A 22907-nucleotide genomic window follows, 5' to 3' on the forward strand; every position below is an offset into this window, starting at 1 on the left:
AAGAGTTAGGGCTGCAATATACACCCCCGCTACCACCAAACCCCGCCCACCTCAACCGACGCACGGGGGGGGGTTGGTGGTAGCGGGGGTGTATTTTGCAGCCCGAAAGAGTTAGGGCTGCATGGGATTCTGGGTATTTGTTTTGTTGTGTTTACGTTGTGCTCCGGTGCGGATGTTCTCTCAAAATGTGTTTGTCATTCTTGTTTGGTGTGGGTTCACAGTGTGGCGTATATTTCTAACAGTGTTGAAAAAAAAGTTTTTTAACTGGCACCCTCAGTGTAACCTGTATCAATGAAGATCAAGTATGTGTTGCATTCACTTGTATGTGTTGCATTCACTAATGCTTCGTGTGTACCAATCAGATGGTTGTGTGGGTGGGACAATCCTGCGTGTGTACCAATCAGATGGTTGTGTGGGTGGGACAATGCTGCGTGTGTACCAATCAGATGGTTGTGTGGGTGGGACAATGCTGCGTGTGTACCAATCAGATGGTTGTGTGGGTGGGACAATGCTGCGTGTGTACCAATCAGATGGTTGTGTGGGTGGGACAATGCTGCGTGCTGAGACAGAGGCAGAGGAGCGAAGCAGCTTGTTAAGACTTTAGCAGCTAAAGTTAGCTTTAGCTTAGAAACTCGTTCGGTACACCCCCATGCCGAACCGAAAGCCCCGTACCGAAACGGTTCAATACAAAACACGTACCGTTACACCCCTAGCAGATACAAATGACACATTCATGTTTTTGTGTAATGATGACAACGTATGCTCGCGCGGACGATTGACTAGTTGATGGTTTTCTTTTCAAATGTTCGTTCATAGCCGTTGTGCTGCTATGATAGGCCATTTCCGCTCGATACAGTGTGCATACAACAACATTATTAGGCCGTTTATTGAAATACTCCCACACTTTTGACCACTTTTGGCATGCTTTTCCCCCCTCGCTCGCATCGTCTGCTTTGATCGTCTGCTTTGCGGTCCGCCATGACGGTAGTGTGACGTAAATATGCGACACGGCGTCGACGTATTTACGTAACCGATGACGTCGACTACGTCGACGCGTCGTTTCAGCCTTAGCTGGCACGTTGTTAAAATGGATGTAAAGCGGACGTGAGGACAGCTCGTAGAGGACGTTAAAGGCAGTGTCTTTAAAGCACGACCCCAAGACTGTGGTCCGGCTCGATGAGTTATAATGACTGATAAACACCTTCGTTGGATAACGAAGGTTGCCTCAGTTCAAAGCCTGAGCCCCGACATTAATGAACTAGCATCCCAGAAAAGATGGCAGGTATCTGGTTTGGGCACATCAGATTATATCAGTGCTAGGTATTTGGGCTTCTAAACTAACAATAAAGGTGACACTTTAAACAGGGAGCCGCCGCTCTGCAAGGGTTGCTTTACACCTTTCCTGTTTGTGGGCTCCCAGACCGTGGTCGAGGAGCGCAGGGGAGACGTTCCCTCCAGGGCCCATGTTGTGTCGGGGGTAACACTGGGTCCATAAAGCTCCGCTCTTTGGTCGGAAGGACGAGGCCGTCGATTAGTTACAACTTGTTCACTTTATTTATTATTTCCACAGGGCACAACCGGACATCCACCATGCTATTAACACTCCTCAAGACTAGGACAAACAGTGAATGCATTTAGACTGGCAAAGCAGACTATCAGTTATTGTCTGCGATGTATGTTGAGCGATTACTCAACGTGTAGTTTTGTAATCCATAACTATTGTGAAGCCCTGAAGTGGTTGCGGCCGTCAAGTACGACCGCCAAGTTCAGCCTACAAGCACAGTGTCCTGACCAGATATCTAGATCCCTAAATTGATTGTTGTAAAATGTTCTTTATCACATTGTTTACTTTCACACGTCCATTAAAGATATGATTCATGTATGATGGTTCAGGTGTGATTCACTACAATAGTCTAACAGCTGCTGATGGTGAGGCAAGCAAGGTTTACTGTTCAAAGAAATGTGGCAATAGTCTACATTGAAACACAGGGTAAGGATACACTTCCAGGTCAGAGGTGACTATGACGGGCGCATTTTTTTCCGCGCTTGCGTACTAGGTCAAATTGCGCCAGCGGACGGAGGGGGGAGGGGGTCTTAAGCGGTGGCATTGTGTGTGTGTGGACAAGGATAAGGTTAGGTGGGATACACCCTGGATAACCTTAGCCTGCTTAGTGTAGAAGGGGCCTTAGAGATAGTGGGTGTTATTTCCACTCAATAATCCACCGAATAACTTGATGGACTCCATGTTTAACTTAGCTTAGTAGTAATGCTCGCTAACTTTTCTATTAGTGGCATTTGCCAAAAATAGGAAAGAGGAACTCTTCAGTTTTGATTAAAAAATTCAGACAGCGACCAAACAACTGTAGGCTAGTCTTCAAAACACGCTGCTAACGAGTCGTTGCTCGCGACTTGAACACGTCCATTCTTTTCTGTTACTTGACGACACGACAAACTGTACAGAGACTTTGTTAAATGTGACAAAATACTCACCTCACCTCCAAACCACGACATGATGAATATAAAAACACACCAAGCGAGCCTAACAGAGTTGTTGTTTTGCTTTTAGTTTCTAAATTTGACTTTTGCATTCTTTCATCTCCTCTGATGTGAACTCCACTGCCTTCTTCAAGCTAACAATCATGGCGGCTCTTTCTTTACATTCTTCAACAAGGTCGGCTAATTTCGATTTAGAGGCCTTGAAATTCAAATAGCTTTCAAATGACAAAACTTCAAGTCACTCACCTTCATCTTTCGTCTTTATCTCCGTTGGTGATTTGCTGGAAGTTGGTGGCGCTGATTCTCTTTCATGTTCTCTTTTAGCGGACGTTGCCATCTTAGCATAGCAGTAGTCGTCCATCTTCTTCACGTCTTCAATCTTCACTTCAGATATCGCTCCAAACCATACTTGCCAACCTTGAGACCTCCGATTTCGGGAGGTGGTGGTGGTGGGGGTGGTTGGGGGCATGGTTAAGAGGGGAGGAGTATATTTACAGCTAGAATTCACCAAGTCAAGTATTTCTCAGACCGCCATCTCAGACGGCCGCTGCTAAATAGCAAGCTTGTCTGCGCCGCACCACTACAAGGGGCGCAGCCACACGGAATTCATGTTTGTTCCTAGGTTGTTCGTTTGAGAGTGTCAAAAATCTGCAAAACTACACAGGAAAAGGCACCCTCCCTCGCCACTGGGAGAAAGATTGGAACTGTCAAACAAAGCACACGCCTGGAAGATGTCTCAAAACAAGACCCTCCCCAGGGGGGCGTGGCCTCCAGCTACGGCTGAAAATCGGGAGATTTTCGGGAGAATATTTGTCCCGGGAGGTTTTCGGGAGAGGCGCTGAATTTCGGGAGTCTCCCGGAAAATTTGGGAGGTTTGGCAAGTATGCTCCAAACTCAATGCACGTTTCGTGGCTTTGGAAAATACGAATTGAGATATTTGTTGCTATATTTGCTGTGAATCATATGACTTTAAGATCGTGAATTCGAAAATTCTCCGAACAACCATAGCATGCGGTCTTCGTCTTTTTGCTTGGCTTCACGTACATTCGCGCATGCGCTAGAAGCCAGCAACTTCCGTTTCTTACCCCACAACGTTGTTTTTCAAAATAAAGGCAATTTAATGTTGTTTTAAAACAATGGTTGGTAAAAGTATCTAACATTAAATAATCTACAACTACTCTTTGAAAATAAAATATATACAAATACAAGCACGTGCACAGACTTATTCGATGGCTGTTGTTCAAACCAGAAAAAGGGCATACTGATTGGTTATTTTACTCCTGTTTTACGTTGGGTCGAGGGGGAGGAGTCACAGCCCCGCTTTACCGTGTACCTCTTGCTTGGTTTACTTGCTCGCTATTATTTGCATGTCTAACAGAATTGCGACATCCAGTGGACACATTAAGAACAGCAATTTCTTTCATTTAAAAAAAATGCAGCTGAAATTCACATTTCACAAACTCATCTCACGGGCCGGATTTGCACATCAATCAGGCTGAGGAGTAAAAGTTGGCAGTTTGTTATGCAAACAGTTACCCAGCATCACTTATGCGTCAAAGTCAGTTTTTATACATCTTAACTTTGCAGTGAAAAAGGGTGTAGTGCAGGTTTTTGAGCGTGCACAAACTTGACACATGAGGCCCCAGGTCCCTGGACTGAAGAAGGAGTAACCAAGCACTTGAAGCATCATCTATCTTACTGTTCAGGAAGGTTTCAGATACAGAGAAGACATGGGGTCATGAGTGGATAAGATTATGCTTCAAATAATCCAAGTTTTTTTTTTTTGATTGAGACTTTTATTAGTAGGTTGCACAGTGAAGTACATATTCCGTACAATTGACCACTAAATGGTAACACCCGAATAAGTTTTTCAACTTGTTTAAGTCGGGGTCTACTTAAATTGATTCATGATACAGATATATACTATCATATATACTATCATCATAATACAGTCATCACACAAGATAATCACATTGAATTATTTACATTATTTACAATCAGGGGTGTGGGGGGGGTATGGACAGCAAGTAGTGGACATAGAGAGAGAGAGAGAGAGAGAGAGAGAGAGAGAGAGAGAGAGAGAGAGAGAGAGAGAGAGAGAGAGAGAGAGAGAGAGAGAGAGAGAGAGAGAGAGATCAGAAGGCATAAGAAAAAGTATCTGCATTTGATTGTTTACATTTGATTATTAGCAATCCGGGGAGGGTGTTAGTTTAGGGTTGTAGCTGCCTGGAGGTGAACTTTTATTGCGGTTTTGAAGGAGGATAGAGATGCCCTTTCTTTTACACCTGTTGGGAGCGTATTCCACATTGATGTGGCATAGAAAGAGAATGAGTTAAGACCTTTGTTAGTTCGGAATCTGGGTTTAACGTGGTTAGTGGAGCACCCCCTGGTGTTGTGGTTATGGCGGTCATTTACGTTAAGGAAGTAGTTTGACATGTACTTCGGTATCAGGGAGGTGTAGCAGATTTTATAGACTAGGCTCAGTGCAAGTTGTTTAACTCTGTCCTCCACCTTGAGCCAGCCCACTTTAGAGAAGTGGGTAGGGGTGAGGTGGTATCTGGGGTGGAGGTCTAGAAGTAACCTGACTAGCTTGTTCTGAGATGTTTGGAGTTTAGATTTGAGGGTTTTGGAGGTGCTAGGGTACCAGGAGGAGCATGCGTAATCGAAAAAGGGTTGAACGAGAGTTCCCGCCAGAATCCTCAATGTGCTTTTGTTGACCAGAGAGGAGATTCTGTAGAGAAATCTCGTTCGTTGGTTAACCTTTCTGATTACCTTGGTTGCCATTTTATCACAGGAAAGGTTAGCCTCTAGAATGGAACCTAGGTAGGTGACCTCATCTTTCCTGGTGATAACAATGTCACCCACTTTTATGGTGAAGTCATTGACTTTCTTAAGGTTGATGTGGGACCAAACCGGATGGATTCTGTTTTACCCAAGTGTATCGATAGCTTGTTGTCAGCGAGCCAGGTGCAAGTTCTACAGAGCTCAGCACTGAGGATTTTCTCCACCTGTGACTTGTCCTTGCCGGATACCAGCAGGGCAGAGTCATCCGCAAACAAAAACAATTCACAGTCGCATGCCGATGACATGTCGTTTATGTATATTAGGAACAGTAAAGGTCCCAATATACTGCCTTGGGGGACTCCACAGCTCACCAAGAGAGGGGGGGGGGACGGGGGGACGGTGCCGTTCACCTCTACCACCTGCTCCCTCCCCTCCAAGTAAGATTGCATCCAGCTCCATGAGGTTTTGTTAAATCCGATTGCTCTGAGCTTATCCAACAGTATAGCGTGGTTAACGGTGTCAAAGGCCTTCTGAAGGTCCAACATGACCATGCCGCAGTATTTGCCCGCGTCCACCTCATGTTTGATGTGGTCGCTCAGATAGAGAAGGCATGTGTCAGTGGAGTGGTTAGTTCTGAAGCCGGATTGGAATTTGTACATGAGTTTATTAGTGGCAAGGTAACTATCGACCTGTTCATAAACTATTTTCTCCATTACTTTCGAAATGGAACTGAGAATAGAAACAGGTCGGTAGTTGCCAGGTTCCAATTTGATTCCTTTTTTAAAGAGGGGAGTTACTCTTGCTATCTTAAAATCTTTTGGTACTTGGCCTTGTGTAATTGATAGGTTTATTATGTGCGTGATGATCGGGGCAATGATGGAGGCAGAGTCCCTGAGGAATCTGGAGGGGATGTTATCAAGGCCGGTGGCCTTGTTAGGGTGGAGCGCGCTCAATTTTTTAAACACCTCATCAGCTGTGACCATTTCTAATTTGAAATCATCGTTGGATACTCCTAGCTTTCTGTAGAAGGCTTTAATGTGTTCTACACCAAAGCGACCAGAGTGGTGGGACAGCTTGTTGACAAGAGTTGCGGCTATGCTGGTGAAAAAGTTTGTACGAATACCTCAGATGATTGTGAAAGAAACAGTGAGGAGGTCCTGGGTAGGGTGGATGTCACCACATATGAGCAACATACCACAAACTAAACAGCTAATTGGTTATTTTCCCTTGTGTGTTCTTGTGTGTTTTACTACGTCTGCATTATGTGTGAACCTTTTACAGCACACTGAACAACTAAATGGTTTTTCACCTGTGTGTTTTCTCATGTGTTCAGTCAAATGGCTCTTAATAGAAAAGTTTTCACCACAAATTGAACAGTTAAATGTTTTTTTACCTGTGTGTGTTCTCATGTGTGAAGTCAAAGAGCTATTTTGAGAAAAGCTTTTGCCACAAACTGAACAACTAAATGGTTTTTCACCTGTGTGTGTTCTCATGTGTGAAGTCAAAGAGCTATTTTGAGAAAAGCTTGTGCCACAAACTGAACAACTAAATGGTTTTTCACCTGTGTGTGTTCTCATGTGTCGACTCAAATAGCTGTTATGAGAAAAGCTTTTGCCACAAACTGAACACTTAAATGGATTTTCACCTGTGTGTGTTCTCATGTGTTGAGTGAAATGGGTATTTTGAGAAAAACCTTTGCTACTAACTGAAAAATTAAATGTTTTTTCTCCTGTGTGTGTTGTAATGTGTCGACTCAAATAGCTATTTTGAGAAAAGCTTTTGCCACAAACTGAACACTTAAATGGTTTTTCACCTGTGTGTGTTCTCATGTGTCGACACAAATAGCTATTTTGAGAAAAACCTTTGCCACAAACTGAACAATTAAATGTTTTTTCTCCTGTGTGTGTTCTCATGTGTTGAGTCAAACAGCTTTTTCGAGAAAAGCTTTTGCCACAAACTGAACAATTACATGTTTTTTCTCCTGTGTGTGTTCTCATGTGTTGAGTCAAACCGCTATTTTGAGAAAAGCTTTTGCCACAAACTGAACAACTAAATGGTTTTTCTCCTGTGTGTGTTCTCATGTGTAGAGTTAAACGGCTCTTTTTAGTAAAACTTTGACCACAAACTGAGCACCTCAAACATGTTTTACCTCTCTTCTTTGTAGAGCATTCAGAGTGTTTGTTGTCAGTGTGAGTCCTCATATCACCTTCACAGTCTTTATCGCTGCTCAAAGTTACTTCAACCTCATCTTCAGCCTCACTATCTGATAGTGGAGCTAAGAGGTTGTCTACTTGTGGTCTCTCTTCATCATCTTCAGTCTTCACAGAGAGAATACTCAGTGGAAACTTGGTGTAATCAGCTTCCTCTCGTCCTAGAAGACACTCTCCCTCCTGAGTGATGCAGAGTTCCTCCTCTTCCTTTTTAATGCAGGGTGGTTGTGGAGTCTCCTGCTTCAAAGTGGAGCTCCCCCCGAACTGAGGGGAAACTTCTTCTGGATTACCGATCAGCTGCTGGACGTCTGCAAGACACAAACAACAAAAACACACTTTCTTCTATGTACTGTATGTGTGTGTAGTAGGGTTTTACAGTATACTGCTACTAATAAAGTATTGTGGTACTAATCAATTGAAATCGGTACTATACCACCTTTGAAAAGTACCAGTACCGTTCTTTCATCTGAATGCTGCTGTGAGGCGGTGACTACAGAGCCGAGGCGCCTGATGTTGAGTGTGTCAAAACGCACACACAAAGTGCATACAAGCAATAACATGGTGGAGAGGAAGAAAGGCAACAAAGGACAATTCTACTGGTTAATAAAGAGGGTGCGTGAAGTGCAATATGGAGGTTTTTGGGCTTCTAAACTAACAATAAAGGTGACACTTTAAACAGGGAGCCGCCGCTCTGCAAGGGTTGCTTTACACCTTTCATGTTTGTGGGCTCCCAGACCGTGGTCGAGGAGCGCAGGGGAGACGTTCCCTCCAGGGCCCATGTTGTGTCGGGGGTAACACTGGGTCCATAAAGCTCCGCTCTTTGGTCGGAAGGACGAGGCCGTCGATTAGTTACAACTTGCTCACTTTATTTATTATTTCCACAGGGCACAAGCGGACATCCACCATGCTATTAACACTCCTGCACATGCTACCACTACCTCTCCTTACTCACGTCACTTACCCCACATACTGCCACTCTTAAAGGTGCACACACACATACACTACTCTCACAACAGCTGCTTTAAAACACGCCTTGCCAAATGTGGTGATTAGTATTACCACCTTTGCTTCAGACTTAGGTCAACATTTAAATAATAAGCATTCAGATCTGCACAAGGAGTTTAAATAGTGACAGGTATAATGTAGTTGTTACACCTGTCCTGCTGCTCTCTCTTTACTCGCCCGCTCACTCACTGACGTCATTCAGACAACACGTTGACATTCTCACAAACACACATACTACTCTCATAAGTTAACCAGCTCCCCTGCTGTGCACATGTAGATACGTAGACGCGCACACAGCTGCTTGGCTTGATGCCAAATATTAGCGCAGTTAAAACTCCCCAATTAGCAGTCAACTAATGACTTACAGCATTACTACCTTGAGCCCTCCTGATCTCGTCCGATCTAGGAAGTTAAGCAGGGTCGTGCCTGGTTAGTACTTGGATGGGAGACCGCCTGGGAATACCAGGTGCAGTAAGCTTGAGTGTGGCAATGGTATGTAGGAACCTGCTGCCACACGTTGCGACCACCGAAGACAGCAAGAACTCGACTCGGTGAAAGAAACAACGTGAGTATGTCTCCCTGCTCTTCGTGCACCGTTCTCATGGATAGGTTGGCCCTACTAGAGGACCATGTCCGCCAACTAGAGCAGAGTAATTTCGTAACTTTAGACGCGGTGGACACTAGCATTAGCTGTAGTGAGCTGAATAGCCCAGTGTGTAGCAGCCCTAAGCAGCCTACAAGCAAAGGTGAACCGGTTGAGACGCATTATAGATTTAATCCTTTAGCTAGTCCTACACCCCAGGCTACCGGGCACCCTTAGTCATAGGGATCTCCATCACCCGAAACAAACAGCTTAGCAAACCAGCCATAACTAAGTGTATTCCCAGAGTCAGAGCACCTGACATTGAAGCTAATCTTAGGGAGCCAACTCGCAGCAGGCCTAGTAAACTTGTACCACAGGCCAATTGCACCACTATAGCTACGCAAACATAGTTGTACACGTTGGCTCCAATGACACTAGGATGAGCCAGTCAGAGATTACAAAGAGGAACATAGCTAGGACTTGTAATCTAGCTAGAAAGATGTCCAGGTATCTAGTACTTGTCTCTGGCCTCCTGCCTGCGAGAGGCAATGATGTGAGGTATAGCAGATTAGTCTCGCTTAACAAGTGGCTGGCTAGATTTTGTAGAGAACGTTCATTGATAATTGGCCGTCTTTCTGGGGGAAACCGGGCTTGCTGATGAGGGGCGGCCTTCACCCTAACCGGGAAGGCGCCATCACTCTATCTAGAAACATAGATTACTGGTTAAGTCACACTTGACTAACTACACTAGAGCAAGCTCGGACACAGGCAATTACAGTGTCTGTTAGACCGAGTAAGGAGTCAGTTAAGCTAGAACTAACCAGCGCCAGGCTGGAAAATTCCTGCACACATAGCATTTCTTGTAGATTTATACACAACTTGTCATGTTTTTTCTGTAGTGACTGTACCAGATGTGAACATGCATTCTACTGAGGTGGCAAATAATGACGTGTTCAATCTATTGCAGCACCAAACAAGCAATCTGAAAATCCCCATCAAATCAATAATATATCATTCTAATTATTTAAGACGCACTACACAAAACAAGCATAGACTCTATTGCCCCTCTCAAGCTGAAAAAGCCCAAACCCAAGACTACGGCTTGGCTCAACGAGACCACCAGAGCAGAGAGGAGAGCATGGAGACAGGCGGAGCAGAGGTGGAAGAAAGATGTCCTGCAGGTCTCTCTTGAGATACTGAGGGACAGACAGAAGAGCTACCACAGGGTGGTTAAAGCTGAGAGAGACAAGTTATTTTGCCAGTCTCATTGCCAATGCTCCAAACTCCAGAATTATATTTAGAATCATCAATTCTGCTGTTTGCCCTCCCACCACTGTTATCCAGGATGCATCGCCTACAAAGTGTGATGAGTTTCTGCTGTTTTTCTCAGATAAAGTAAACACCATCAGAAGTAATAATAATAATAATAATGAATTGCATTTGTTACGCACTTTACATTTGTTAAAATCTCAAAGTGCTACAAAGTATTAAAAATAAAAATAGAAAGTAAGAATATATAATAAAAAAATTAAAATAGAAATGAATCATGACACACACTAGATAAAACAGAAACATAGATAAAGTAGAAATAAGAGCCTGAAAGCACTAGATTAAAAAAACAGGCAAGCAAGCAGTGCATTTAAAAACAAGAAGGCAGAGAAATTAGATAAAAGCTGTGCTAAAAAGGTGGGTTTTTAGTCCCTTCTTAAAATGGTCGACCGACTGTGGTGCTCTAAGATGGTCGGGGAGAGCGTTCCAAAGTTCGGGAGCGGTAGAGCAGAAAGCCCGGCGGCCCATTGATTGTAGCTTTGTCCTGATGGGTTTGAGGAGGTTAGTGTTTGAGGAGCGGAGGTTGCGGGTAGGGGGTTGAGGGGAAACTAGGTCCTTGAGGTAGGAGGGGGCGTTGCCGTAGATGCATTGGTGAGTGAGCAGGTTGATCTTAAATTGGGTCCGGGATGCAATAGGGAGCCAGTGGAGTGATTTGAGGATAGGTGTGATATGATCACGCTTGCGCACTCTCGTCAGGATCCTCGCTGCGCTGTTTTGAATGTACTGGAGCTTTTTGATGGTCTTTTTGGGGACCCTGACGAGAAGTCCGTTGCAGTAATCAAGCCTGGAGGAGATGAAGGCATGGACGAGTCTTTCAGTGTCGGCTGGGGCGAGTGAGGGGCGGAGTCTTGAGATGTTGCGGAGGTGAAAGAAAGAGGTTTTGCGCAGATAGTTGATGTGGGCTTCAAAGTTCAGGTGGGGGTCCATTTTCACTCCCAGGTTGGTGACAACTGGGGAGAGTGGCAGGTCCTGTCCAGAGAAGGTGATGCTGGTTATGGGGCATGTGTTGATCTGGTGTGGGGTGCCTATTTTCATGACCACTGTTTTTGAACTATTGAGCTGCAGGAAGTTGATGCTCATCCATGCCTTTATCTCCTCCAGGCAGGTGGTGAGAATGGAGAGGGGCGTTGGAAATGAGGGTGAGGTTTGCATTGTTTGCAGGTAGAGCTGTGTATCATCAGCATAGCAATGGAAGGAAATTCCATGCCTGCTGATGATACGGCCAAGGGGTAGTAGATACAAGGTGAACAGGGTGGGGCCGAGGACAGATCCCTGGGGTACACCGCAGGTGACAGGCAGGGTGCGCGAATGTGAACCTCCCAGGGAGACATATTCTGACCGACCGGAGATGTAGGACTTGAACCACTGTAGTGCTGTATTGTTGAGACCGATGGTGGATTGAAGGCGACTGATTAGGATGTTGTGGTCGACAGTGTCAAATGTGGCTGTAAGGTCCAGTAGGATTAACAGAGAGGGGGAGCCGGCATCTGCCGCCATCAGGAGGTCGTTAGTGACCCTGACAGGGCGGTTTCTGTACTGTGGGCAGAACGGAAACCAGATTGAAATTTTTCGCTAATGTTGTTGAGTTTGAGATGAGTTTGGAGCTGTGAGGAGACTACTTTCTCAGTATTTTAGAGAGGAATGGTAGGTTTGAGATGGGCCTGTAGTTGGAGAGGGTGTCTGGGTCGAGGGAGGGTTTTTTAAGAAGAGGGGTGAGGATGGCGGTCTTAAGAGTTGGTGGAATGTGGCCAGTCTGAAAGGAGAGGTTGATGATGTTGGTGATCAGGGGGCTTATTGTACAGATGTTGGTTTTGACTAGGGTGGTGGGAAGAGGATCCAGGGCACAGGTAGAGGGCTTCATTCTTCTGACAATGTCCTCAATCTCTTGCTGTGTAGTGCTGGTGAAAGATGAGAGGGGGTTAGGGATCAGAGGCAGTGGGACGATGGTTGGGACAATTTGAGTGACAGGGCCAGAAAGGAGGGAGCGGATGTTGTCTACCTTAGTTCTGAAGAACTCAAGGTAGGTGTTGCTTTGATCAGCTGTTGTGTTATGTTGTTTGGAGGATTGTGGTTGCAGAAAGTGGTTGACGGTAGAGAAGAGTCTTTTAGAGTTGCCAGGGTTTTTGTTGATTATGTTGGAGTAAAATTGTGACTGTGCCTCCCTGAGAGATCTTGCGTAGGCCTTTTGGTGTTCCCTAAAGGCCTGTCTGTGGACAGTTAGCCCAGTGGAGTTTCGCCGCCGTTCCAGAGCCCGCCCGGCCGTCTTCATTTTCCTCAGCTCGGGTGTGAACCAAGGGGCTGAGTGTGAGAAGGTGACTGTACTGGTTTTAACAGGGGCGAGGGGGTCGAGGAGGTTTTTCAAATTGGTGTTGTAGTGGTCGACTGCATCGCTCAAGGATGGGGGGATTGCAGCAGAGAGGAGTTCCAGGTCAAAGGTGAAAGCGGCGGGGTTTATGTTTTTAAAATTACGGAAATTGATTTGGCGTTTGGGCTTGATATGAGAGGTAGGGAACGGTAGCTCCATGGAAATGACCTTGTGGTCAGACACGCCCAGTGAGTAGGCGACCAGATTTTTGATGGGAGTGGAGTCTGTGATGACCAGGTCAAGAGTGTGTCCCCTGCTGTGTGTGGGGGTATCCACATGTTGTGTGAGGTCCAGAGAGTCCAATAGTTGTAAGAAATCAGATGCAAATTGGCAGGATGGGTTGTCCACATGGATGTTTATGTCTCCCAGAATTATGACATTTGTGGATGTTGAGCAGAGGGTGGTGAGGAGGTCAGAAACTTTGGAGATGAAAGTTGCGTTTTGTTTGGGTGGTCGGTAAATGAGGAGCAGGGTCATGGAAAAGGGGGGTTTGCAGTTGAATGCAAAGCATTCGAAAGTGGACAGCGGTGGCAGGGGGCCAGGGGACAGTTCCAGGTGGTCCTTGTGGAGAATAGCTATGCCACCACCACGCCCCGTGCTGCGGGCCTTCTCCAGGTATTTAAGTATTTTTAAGTAACATCCCACCTTGCACCCGGGACTTAGCTGTTACTCTGAGATGCTCATCCACTTTCTCCATGTTCAGCTCCATCTCCCTTTCATCACTCTCTAAGATGGCCGCCGCCTGGAGACCAGCCACATCCCCTCAGGATCCCTGCCCTCCTACTTAAGGAGGTTTTCGATGCAGTAAGTCCCCACATCCTGTCCATCATCAACTGCTCCTTGGCCACAGGTATAGTCCCATCATGCCTAAAAGAAGCAGTGGTCCAACCCCTTCTTAAGAAAGCCAACCTAGATCCCACTCACCCCAGCAACTACAGACCCATCTCAAAATTACAATTTCTGTCTAAACTGTTAGAAAAGGCCGTCCTCAACCCGCTGCAGTCGTATCTCCATCACAACAACACACTGGAGAAATTTCAGTCCGGATTTAGGGCCGGCCACTGCACTGAGTCCGCCCTCTTGAAGGTGTTAAACAACCTTCTCCTCATCACTGACTGGGGAATGTGCTACACTGGTTCTCCTGGACCTCAGTGCAACGTTCGATACTATAGACCATACTGATCTCCTGGACCGCCTCCAACATGGGGTCGGCATCACTAACACAGCCCTGTCCTGGTTTACGTCCTACCTCAACAACAGAACCTTCTCTGTGAACATAGCCAACCATTCCTCCCACTGTGCCAACCTCACCTGTGGGGTCCCTCAGGGCTCAATACTGGGTCCCATCCTGTTCTCCATCTACATGCTCCCCCTTAGCCAAGTCATTCATCGCCATAAAATTGCCTTTCACTGCTACGCTGACAATACTCAAATCTATCTTCCACTCAAGACAGACGATCCCTCTGGGCTGGACCTTTTGAAAGACTGTTTGCGGGACATAAAGGAGTGGATGTCACAAAGCTTCCTGCAGCTCAATGACACCAAGAGTGAAATTCTTCTGTTCAGCAACTCCACCTCGGTCAGTCAGATCAGAAAGAATTTGGGAAGTTTGGCCACTCTTGAAAAACCCCATGTCAAAAACCTTGGGGTCATATTCGACCCAGACCTCAAGTTTGACAAGCAAGTGAAATTTGTGGTGAAATCCTGTTTTTTCCAACTGCGCACAATAGCCAAGATCAAGTATTTCCTCTCCCCCAGTGACCTACGGAGGGTCGTGTTGATGCTCATCTTCTCCAGACTGGACTATTGCAATGCCCTCTATGCTGGGGTCACCGACAAGACCATCTATAGCATGCAGCTAGTACAAAATGCAGCTGCCAGGCTGGTGACAGGCACAAAAATGAGGGACCACATTTCTCCCATCCTCTCCTCCCTTCACTGGCTCCCAGTGAAGCACAGAGTGAAATTTAAGATCCCCACGTATGTATTCAAAGCGCTCAATGGTCTCGCCCCAGCTTACATCAAAGATCTCCTGGACCAACCTACCAGCTCCAGGCTTGGTCGTTGCCTTAGATTTGACAACCAGATGACCCTGAAGGTCCCACGGTCAAACCTAGCGACAAAGGGAGACCGTGCTTTCTCAGTGATGGCACCTAGGCTATGGAATAAGCTCCCTCTGAATATCAAGTCCGCCACCACACTGGACTCTTTTAGAGCACAGCTTAAAACTCACCTCTTTACCGCAGATTACTTTTGATTTATGTGTTCATTGTGTGTTTTAAATGTTTATTTTAGATTCCTTTGTGTGTCTCAGTCTATGGTTTTTTTTGTTTCTGTTTTTTTTGTTTCTCTACTCGGGCTGCGCCCCGGGCTGATGTAACAGTTGGTTGGGGGGCGCATAATAAATGAAAATAACTAACATAACATAACAAATGACGCGTTCAATCTATCGCATCACCAAGCAAACAATCTGAAAATCCCCATCATACCAATAACATATTATTCAAATGATTTTAGGCGCACTACACAAAACAAACATAACATTATTAATATCACTACTATGGATAACATTAACAAAAATTCCTCAAAACAGCCCACTACCTATAATATGGGCTTTTTAAACATCAGATCATTGTTTCCCAAAACGTTATTACCGTATTTCCCGGACTACAAGGCCACTTGAAATCCTTTTTTCCCCTCAAAACTCGACAGTGCACCTTCTAACCCGGTTATATGAATTTTTCCCTCTTAACGAGGCATCTCCTCCTAACTATACGAATGCTTATATTGCCCGTCCCCTTAAAAGGGCAGGAGGAGTTGCATTAATATACAATGAAAACCTTAACATTACCCCTAACCTAAGTAATAAATATAAATCATTTTAGGTGCTTACTATGGGGTCTGTCACACCACGCCGCTACCTCTCTACCTAGCTGTTATCTACCACCACCCTGGGCCCTATTCACACTTTATCAGTGAATTTTCAGAGTTTGTCGCTGATCTAGTGACGCACGCAAATAATATAATTATAATGGGGGATTTTAATATCCATTTGAATACCCCATCAGACCCTCCGTGTGTGGCGCTCCAGACTATAATTGATAGCTGTGGTCTTACACAAATAATAAATCAACCCACGCATCACAACGGTAATACGATAGATGGAGTCCTTGTCCGGGGTGTCACCACCTCCCAAGTTATGATACTCTCGTACACTAAAGAAATGTCCGATCATTACCTTATAAAATTCGAAGTTCTGACTCATTGTCAACAAGCTACTAATAACCACGGTTTTAGCAGGTGCAAAATTAATGCTGTCACAACTATGACTCTTGCTTGCCTACCGCCTTCGGTAATGGTGCCATTCCCAAATGATGTGGGCTCTATCGATAACCTCACTAACAACTTTAACGATGCCCTGCGCAACACCATTGATAGTATAGCACAGCTGAAGCTAAAAAGTGCCCCTAAACGGCGTACCCCCTGGTTTACAGAAGAAACTAGAGGTCTTAAACTATCATGTAGAAAGCTGGAACGCAAATGGCGTGCGACTAAACTTGAGGTTTTCCATCAAGCATGGAGTGATATTTTACTAACTTAGAAACACATGCTTACCTTAGCTAAAGCTAATTACTGCTCCAATCTCATCCGCCTCAATAAAAATGATACTAAATGTGTTCAGTACAGTAGCATCGCTAACCCAACAAAGGACTCCTGCCAGTAGCTCCACCCACTCGGCAGACGACTTTATGAATTTTGTTAATAAGAAAATCGAACTCATTAGAAAGGAGATTAAAGACAACGCTCCCCAGCTGCAACTGAGTTCTATTAACACAGATACAAATGTATGCACGACGGATTTTGCCCTCCAAAATAGTCTCTTTCTTTTGGATTAAATAACATTAGAGGAACTACTGCGGCGTGTAAATGGGATAAAACAAACAACATGTTTATTTGACCCACTTCCTGAGAAACTTATCAAGGAGCTGTTTGTAATATTAGGGTCATCAGTACTAAATATCATAAACTTATCACTTTCCTCTGGCACTGTTCCCCTAGCATTCAAAAAAGCGGTTATTCATCCTGTGCTCAGAAGACCTAACCTCGATCCTGACCTCATGGTAAACTCCAAGCCGGTGTTCCACCTTCCCTTTATCTCGAAAATCCTCGAAAAAATATTTGCACAGCAGCTAAATGAACACTTAGCGTCTAACAATCTCTGTGACCCCTTTCAGTCCGGTTTCAGGGCAAATCACAGCCCTCGCAAAAAATGACTAATGATCTTTTGCTAACCATCGATGCTGATGCGTCATACATGTTTTGCTGCCTCTTGATCTTAGCGCTGCTTTCGATACCGTCGACCATAACATTCTATTAGAGCGTATCAAAACACGTATTGGTATGTCAGACTTAGCCTTGTCTTGGTACACTAGAAGTCCCAGAGAAGGGTCAATTGACCTTTTTACCTAGAAAACCCACAAGAGGGTCATTTGACCCCTAGTCCCCCCTGTGGACACTCCTTTTGTTATGAAAATGTGGCTGTTAGTGGCACATGGCAGGGGCCACTTGAGCCTGTGTGGGGGAGGGGACCTTACAGCTCAAGCTTTAGTTCTGAGGTAGGTTGTGTGTGTTTTTGCAAGGATCAACAAAGGATCAACAAGAATGAAGGGATCAACACTCTGACATTTATTGTTAAAAAAAATACAAAACAAAACATATTTACAAAGAATGAAAAAGCAACTGTTTTCCCAGTTTTGGTGTGGAGGGTTGTTGCAGAAGCAATTGTTATTTTTGTGTGCCAAAAATAGTTTAAAAAAAAAAATTTAAAAAGAAAAAAGCATATTTACAAAGAATGAAAAACCATGTCCATGTAAACGTGACTGACATACATTTGAGCAGTCACTCACAATCCTGGCACTGCCATTGCTCCTTTCGGCATTTCCCACATGTATAACGGTAGCAGTCAACACAGCGCACAGTTGCACGATTGTCCTTGCATTGGATTTTAGCCTGACACTTGGCTCTTTTTCCTAGTTGTGGTGTGGAGCGTTGTTGCCGAAATAATTGTTCCTTTTGGGCCTCTTTCATACCCACGTGGGAGTGAGCCAACTCTTTTGCAAGTTCCAGCAGGAAATCCACCCGTCTCTCCTGCCTCCCGGTGCATAATTGATAGAGCACGTGGGCATTCAGTGCTGCAATATCAATCATGTTATAGAACACTGCTACTGGCCAGCGCCGTGTTCCTGCGCGGACAGTGTACCCCCGCACCATCTGGTCCATGACATCGACGCCGCACTTTGTTGTGTTGTACTGTGTGATGGTGTTTGGCTTCTTTTTGGTGGTATCCTGTGTCTGAATGGTGCTGTGCATGCTGCTGAGAACATATACAGTCTTCCTCCGCTTGGGCGCATACACCGTCAGTGTGGCACCAGTGGTTGAAAATACCTGGGTGGTAAATTCATCGCGGTACATCTGTCGAGTTGACGGTGGAATTTCTTTGCGAATCTTGTTGACTGTGCCGAGGATGGTTGTATTCCGGCTAAGTAGTCGTTTTGCAAGTGACAGTGATGTAAAGAAATTGTCCGTGGTAACATTTCTGCCCTTGTCCAAGAATGGTTCCATCAGCCTCATGACTACACTCTCAGACACTCTCTCCCCACGAGGCCGAGTGTCGTCCTTGCCAAGATATGGGAGGATGTTGCAGACGTATTTGGTTTTCAAGTCACACGCCACCCAGAACTTGATCCCAAACTTGTCTGGTTTAGATGCAATGTACTGTAGGAAACAGCAGCGAGTCTTGGACGGGAAAAGTTGTTCGTCGATGGTGATGTGTTGACCAGGGATGTAGGATGTGATGCAGTTGGTGGCAAACAATCCCCATATGTTTGAAATTGCAGCAAACTTATCGGTCTGTGCTCGCTCGCTGCGGGTGTCTCTGTCATCAAAGCGCAGGTGATGCATGATGTTTTGGAAACGCCCTCGGGACATGGTTTCGATGATCTGTGGGCTTCCCAGGTTTTTCGACCAGCAGTCACGCAGTGATGGCACCCTGATGATTCCCCGCATCATGGTGATGGAAATAAATGCCATTAGTTCAGGGAGGCCCATGAACCAATCCACATGCTCCGTTTGCTTTGCATGTTGAACTGTACAGTCTCGAATGATGCCAAGCATGTCCAGAGTGATGAAACACAGGAAGCTCTGAAGACGACTTGTGATTGACCTCCTGGCCTTAGCTGTTGGCTCTCCATCTGCGCTGTATGGCGATGGCGGGGTGAAATGTGGACCCGTTCCCACCTGTTCTTCATGCCATACTGTGCCATCTTTCGCAGTCTCTGTCACATCAGTCCCCAGCCGAGCTCTCTTTGTTGGTTGGGGAGCAGTCTCCTCATCTGTAGTGTGAAAAAAAAATGTAATTATGAGCAATGGGAAAGTCAAATGATATCACAAATGCAAGCATAGAAGCAAATAATAATAATAATCCCAGAACATCTCAAATAGGTTGGCTAAGCTGCAGACACCTCAGGAGAAGTACAATCAAACAAAACTGACGGCAGTCGGCACTCAGAAACAAAATGGAGGCTCTATTCACATGGTGCCAGTGGCGGCCCACCACAAATAAATTAATATATGGGAATTGGGAAACACTGATGATATGTGTCTGCAGGCAGTAGTACAGTATATATATTTATTTATATAATCTATTTATATCTATTTAATATATAATAACTAAATATAAATAATATTAAAAAATATTTATTTATATCCATTTATCTCTCTATATATTTATTTATTACATCCATTTATCTATATATATCCTGTCCATTTATTTATTTACCTATACCTATGTCTGTATATATGTTCAATGAAAGTTTTGTAGTTCAATTCAAACTCTGTGTATATCTATATACTATATAGTATATAGATATACACAGAGTTTGAATTGAACTGAGTATTCGAACTGCGTGTTTTCTTGAGCCCCCCCCCCCCGGTCAACCCTGTGGGAAACACTGTGGTGCTATATTTTCCAACATCCTCACTGAAATGAAATGTAAAATAGGAAATAATATGAAATGAAATCTTACCTGAAGATGACTGAGACAGCTCGGAGTCTGAATCCTCCTGAAGATTGATGTCTTCTCCATCCGAGTCGACAGGGTTAACATTGGAAAGGAGCATTTCCAATGCTTGTTGAGTGCTGAATCTCTGCATCTTCGTTCCTTGGAGAGAAGCTTCTTTCACCACAAAATTCTTGAGGGAAATGAAGCTATAGTCCACGTGCACTGGTATTTATGTCTTGGCCGTTACCTGTCTTGCCTGTAAGGTGTGACCCCCTCACCCCACAAACTGCCCCTAACAGCCTCATTACCATAACAAAATGAGTGATTAGTGTGGGAAAAGCGTCGGGCCAAATGACCCCTCTCTGGGTCTTCTAGGTAGACAGAAAAATGCTGGGACTTTCTAGTGTTAAGGTATCGTGTGGAGTTCCACAGGGTTCGGTTCTTTGCCCTGCACCCTTCAGCATCTACATGATGCCGCTGGGAGACATCATACGCAAATACGGTGTTAGCTTCCACTGTTATGGTGATGACACCCGACTCTACATGCCCCTAAAGCTGACCAACACGCCAGATTGTAGTCAGCTGGAGGCGTGTCTTAATGAAATTAAACAATGGATGTCCGCTAACTTCTTGCAACTCAACGCTAAGAAAACTGAAATGCTGATTATCAGTCCAGTTAGGCACCGACATCTATTTAATAATACCACCTTAACATTTGACAACCAAACAATTACACAAAGCGACTAAGTAAAGAATCTCAATACCATATGTCCCGGCAAGAAATCTGCGTTGTAAGAACTCCGGCTTATTAGTGATTCTCAGAGCCCAAAAACAGTCTGCGGGCTATAGAGCATTTTCTATTTGCGCTCCAGTACTCTGGAATCCCCTCCCGGTAACAGTTAGAGATGCTACCTCAGTAGAAACATTTAAGTCCCATCTTAAAACTCATTTGTAAACGCTCGCTTTTAAATAGACCCCCCCTTTTAGACCAGTTGATCTGCCCTCTCTTTTCTGCTCTGCCCCCCTCTCCTGCATGGAGAGGTTATTAGGTGACCCCAGATGAGGCACTAGCTGTTCCAAGGACCCGGGGTGGACCACTCATCTGTGCATCAGTTGGGGACGTCTCTGCGCTACTATGGACTGGACTCTCACACTATTAACTAGATCCACTATGGACTGGACTCTCACACTATTAACTAGATCCACTATGGACTGGACTCTCACACTATTAACTAGATCCACTATGGACTGGACTCTCACACTATTAACTAGATCCACTATGGACTGGACTCTCACACTATTAACTAGATCCACTATGGACTGGACTATCACACTATTAACTAGATCCACTATGGACTGGACTCTCACACTATTAATTGGATCCACTTTACATCCATTGCACCGGTCTCAAAGGTTTCTAGTTGTTCCCATTCATTGGGTTGAGTTTTTTCTTGCCCTGATGTGGGATCTGAGCCTAGGATGTCGTTGTGGCTTGTGCAGCCCTTTGAGAAATTTGTGATTAGGGAATCTATAAATAAACTTTGATTGATTGAACACTTATATGGTTTTTCATCTGTGTGTGTTCTCATGTGTTGAGCTAAAGAGCTATTTCAAGAAAAGCTTTCGCCACAAACTGGACAGTTAAATTGTTTTTCACCTGTGTGTGTTCTCATGTGTTTAGTCAAAGAGCTTTTTTGAGAAAAGCTTTTCCCACAAACTGAGCAGCTCAAACATTTTTACCTTCACAGTCCTCGTCTTGTGGTTTCTCTTCATCATCTTCAGTCTTCACAGAGAGAATACTCAGTGGAAACTTGGTGTAATCAGCTTCCTCTCGTCCTAGAAGACACTCTCCCTCCTGAGTGATGCAGAGTTCCTCCTCTTCCTTTTTAATGCAGGGTGGTTGTGGAGTCTCCTGCTTCAAAGTGGAGCTCCCGCCTAAATGAGGGGAAACTTCTTCTGGATTACCGATCAGCTGCTGGACGTCTGCAAGACACAAACAACAAAAACACACTTTCTTATATACTGTATGTGTGTGTAGTAGGGTTGTTCGGTATCACTACGGGTTCAAAAAGGAACGAGGCTAACGCCACGCTACTGGGAACTGTAGTTAAGCTACATAGCGTCGCTACTTGTTGTGCACTACTGCCCATCACTGATTCTAACTCCTAAATAAACGCTAGCAAAAGTCAGCTAACAATGCAGGTAATGGGGATGCACTCTATTTCTTTTATTAAAAAAATATCCAGCAACTTTTTATATACCGTATTTTCCGCACCATAAGCTGCCCCGTGTTGTAAGCCGCACCTTCAATGAATGGCATATTTCAAAACTTTGTTTACCTATTAGCCGCCCCGTGTTATTAGCCGCACCTACGCTACGCTAAAGGGAATGTCAAAAAAACAGTCAGATAGGTCAGTCAAACTTTAATAATATATTACAAACCAGCGTTCTAACAACTCTGTTCATTCCCAAAATGTAATGTGCAAATGTGCAATCACAAAAATAGTAACACTCAAAATAGTGCAGAGCAATAGCAACATCAATAACTCAACGTTGCTCATACGTTAGTGTCACACAACACACAAAATAAACATTTAAAGCTCACTTTCTGAAGTTATTACTCATCCACAAATCCCTCGAATTATTCTTCTTCGGTGTGCTTCACTTGTTTTTTGACACCATCTGTGATGTGGACGCGCATGCAGTCGTAGATCAACAGGGACGGAGCTGCGTGAAAAAAGTCACCCGGTCTCTTCGCTCATTTTTTCTTCATCCATCCATCCCTTCGAGTTAGCTTTTATGATGACGCCGGCTGGAAAGTTCTCTTTTGGCAAGGTCTTCCTTTTGAATATCACCATGGGTGGAAGTTTCTGGCTGTTAGCATGGCAAGCTAGAACCACAGTGAAGGACGACTTCTCATTCCCTGTGGTGCGAATATTCACCGTACGTGTTCCCGTTGTATCCACAGTGCGGTTCACAGGAATATCAAAAGTCAGTGGAACCTTGTACGCGTGTCTCTTAGTAGGAGACATTTTGTGGTCTTTAGAGAAACACACAAATGAAATGAAACGTAA

At 44.7% G+C, this 22907-nt stretch overlaps 2 protein-coding genes and 1 pseudogene across 3 annotated transcripts in view; 1 reads left to right on the forward strand and 2 right to left on the reverse strand.

Annotated features, from left to right (window-relative positions):
• The window catches only part of LOC133632307 (gastrula zinc finger protein XlCGF17.1-like), a 607858-nt gene that overhangs the window by 168577 nt on the left and 416374 nt on the right, over positions 1-22907 (reverse strand). The gene's annotated exons all lie outside the window — the stretch shown is intronic.
• Positions 8855-8973, forward strand: LOC133633000 (5S ribosomal RNA; annotated as a pseudogene).
• The window catches only part of LOC133632299 (uncharacterized), a 29187-nt gene continuing 23717 nt past the window's right edge, over positions 17438-22907 (reverse strand). Inside the window, exons 2-4 of one of the 2 annotated variants that reach the window (XM_062024658.1) lie at positions 21574-21816; positions 19858-19992; positions 17438-19164 (exon numbers count right to left, since the gene is read on the reverse strand). In XM_062024658.1, the coding sequence (XP_061880642.1) occupies positions 17672-19164; positions 19858-19992; positions 21574-21816 (1871 nt within the window). In that variant the 3' untranslated portion in view covers positions 17438-17671. The remainder of the gene's footprint in view (positions 19165-19857; positions 19993-21573; positions 21817-22907) is intronic. The other variant, XM_062024656.1, reaches the window with a different exon arrangement.

Source organism: Entelurus aequoreus, linkage group LG17 (genome assembly GCF_033978785.1).
Source record: "Entelurus aequoreus isolate RoL-2023_Sb linkage group LG17, RoL_Eaeq_v1.1, whole genome shotgun sequence".
Lineage (NCBI taxonomy): Eukaryota > Metazoa > Chordata > Actinopteri > Syngnathiformes > Syngnathidae > Entelurus > Entelurus aequoreus.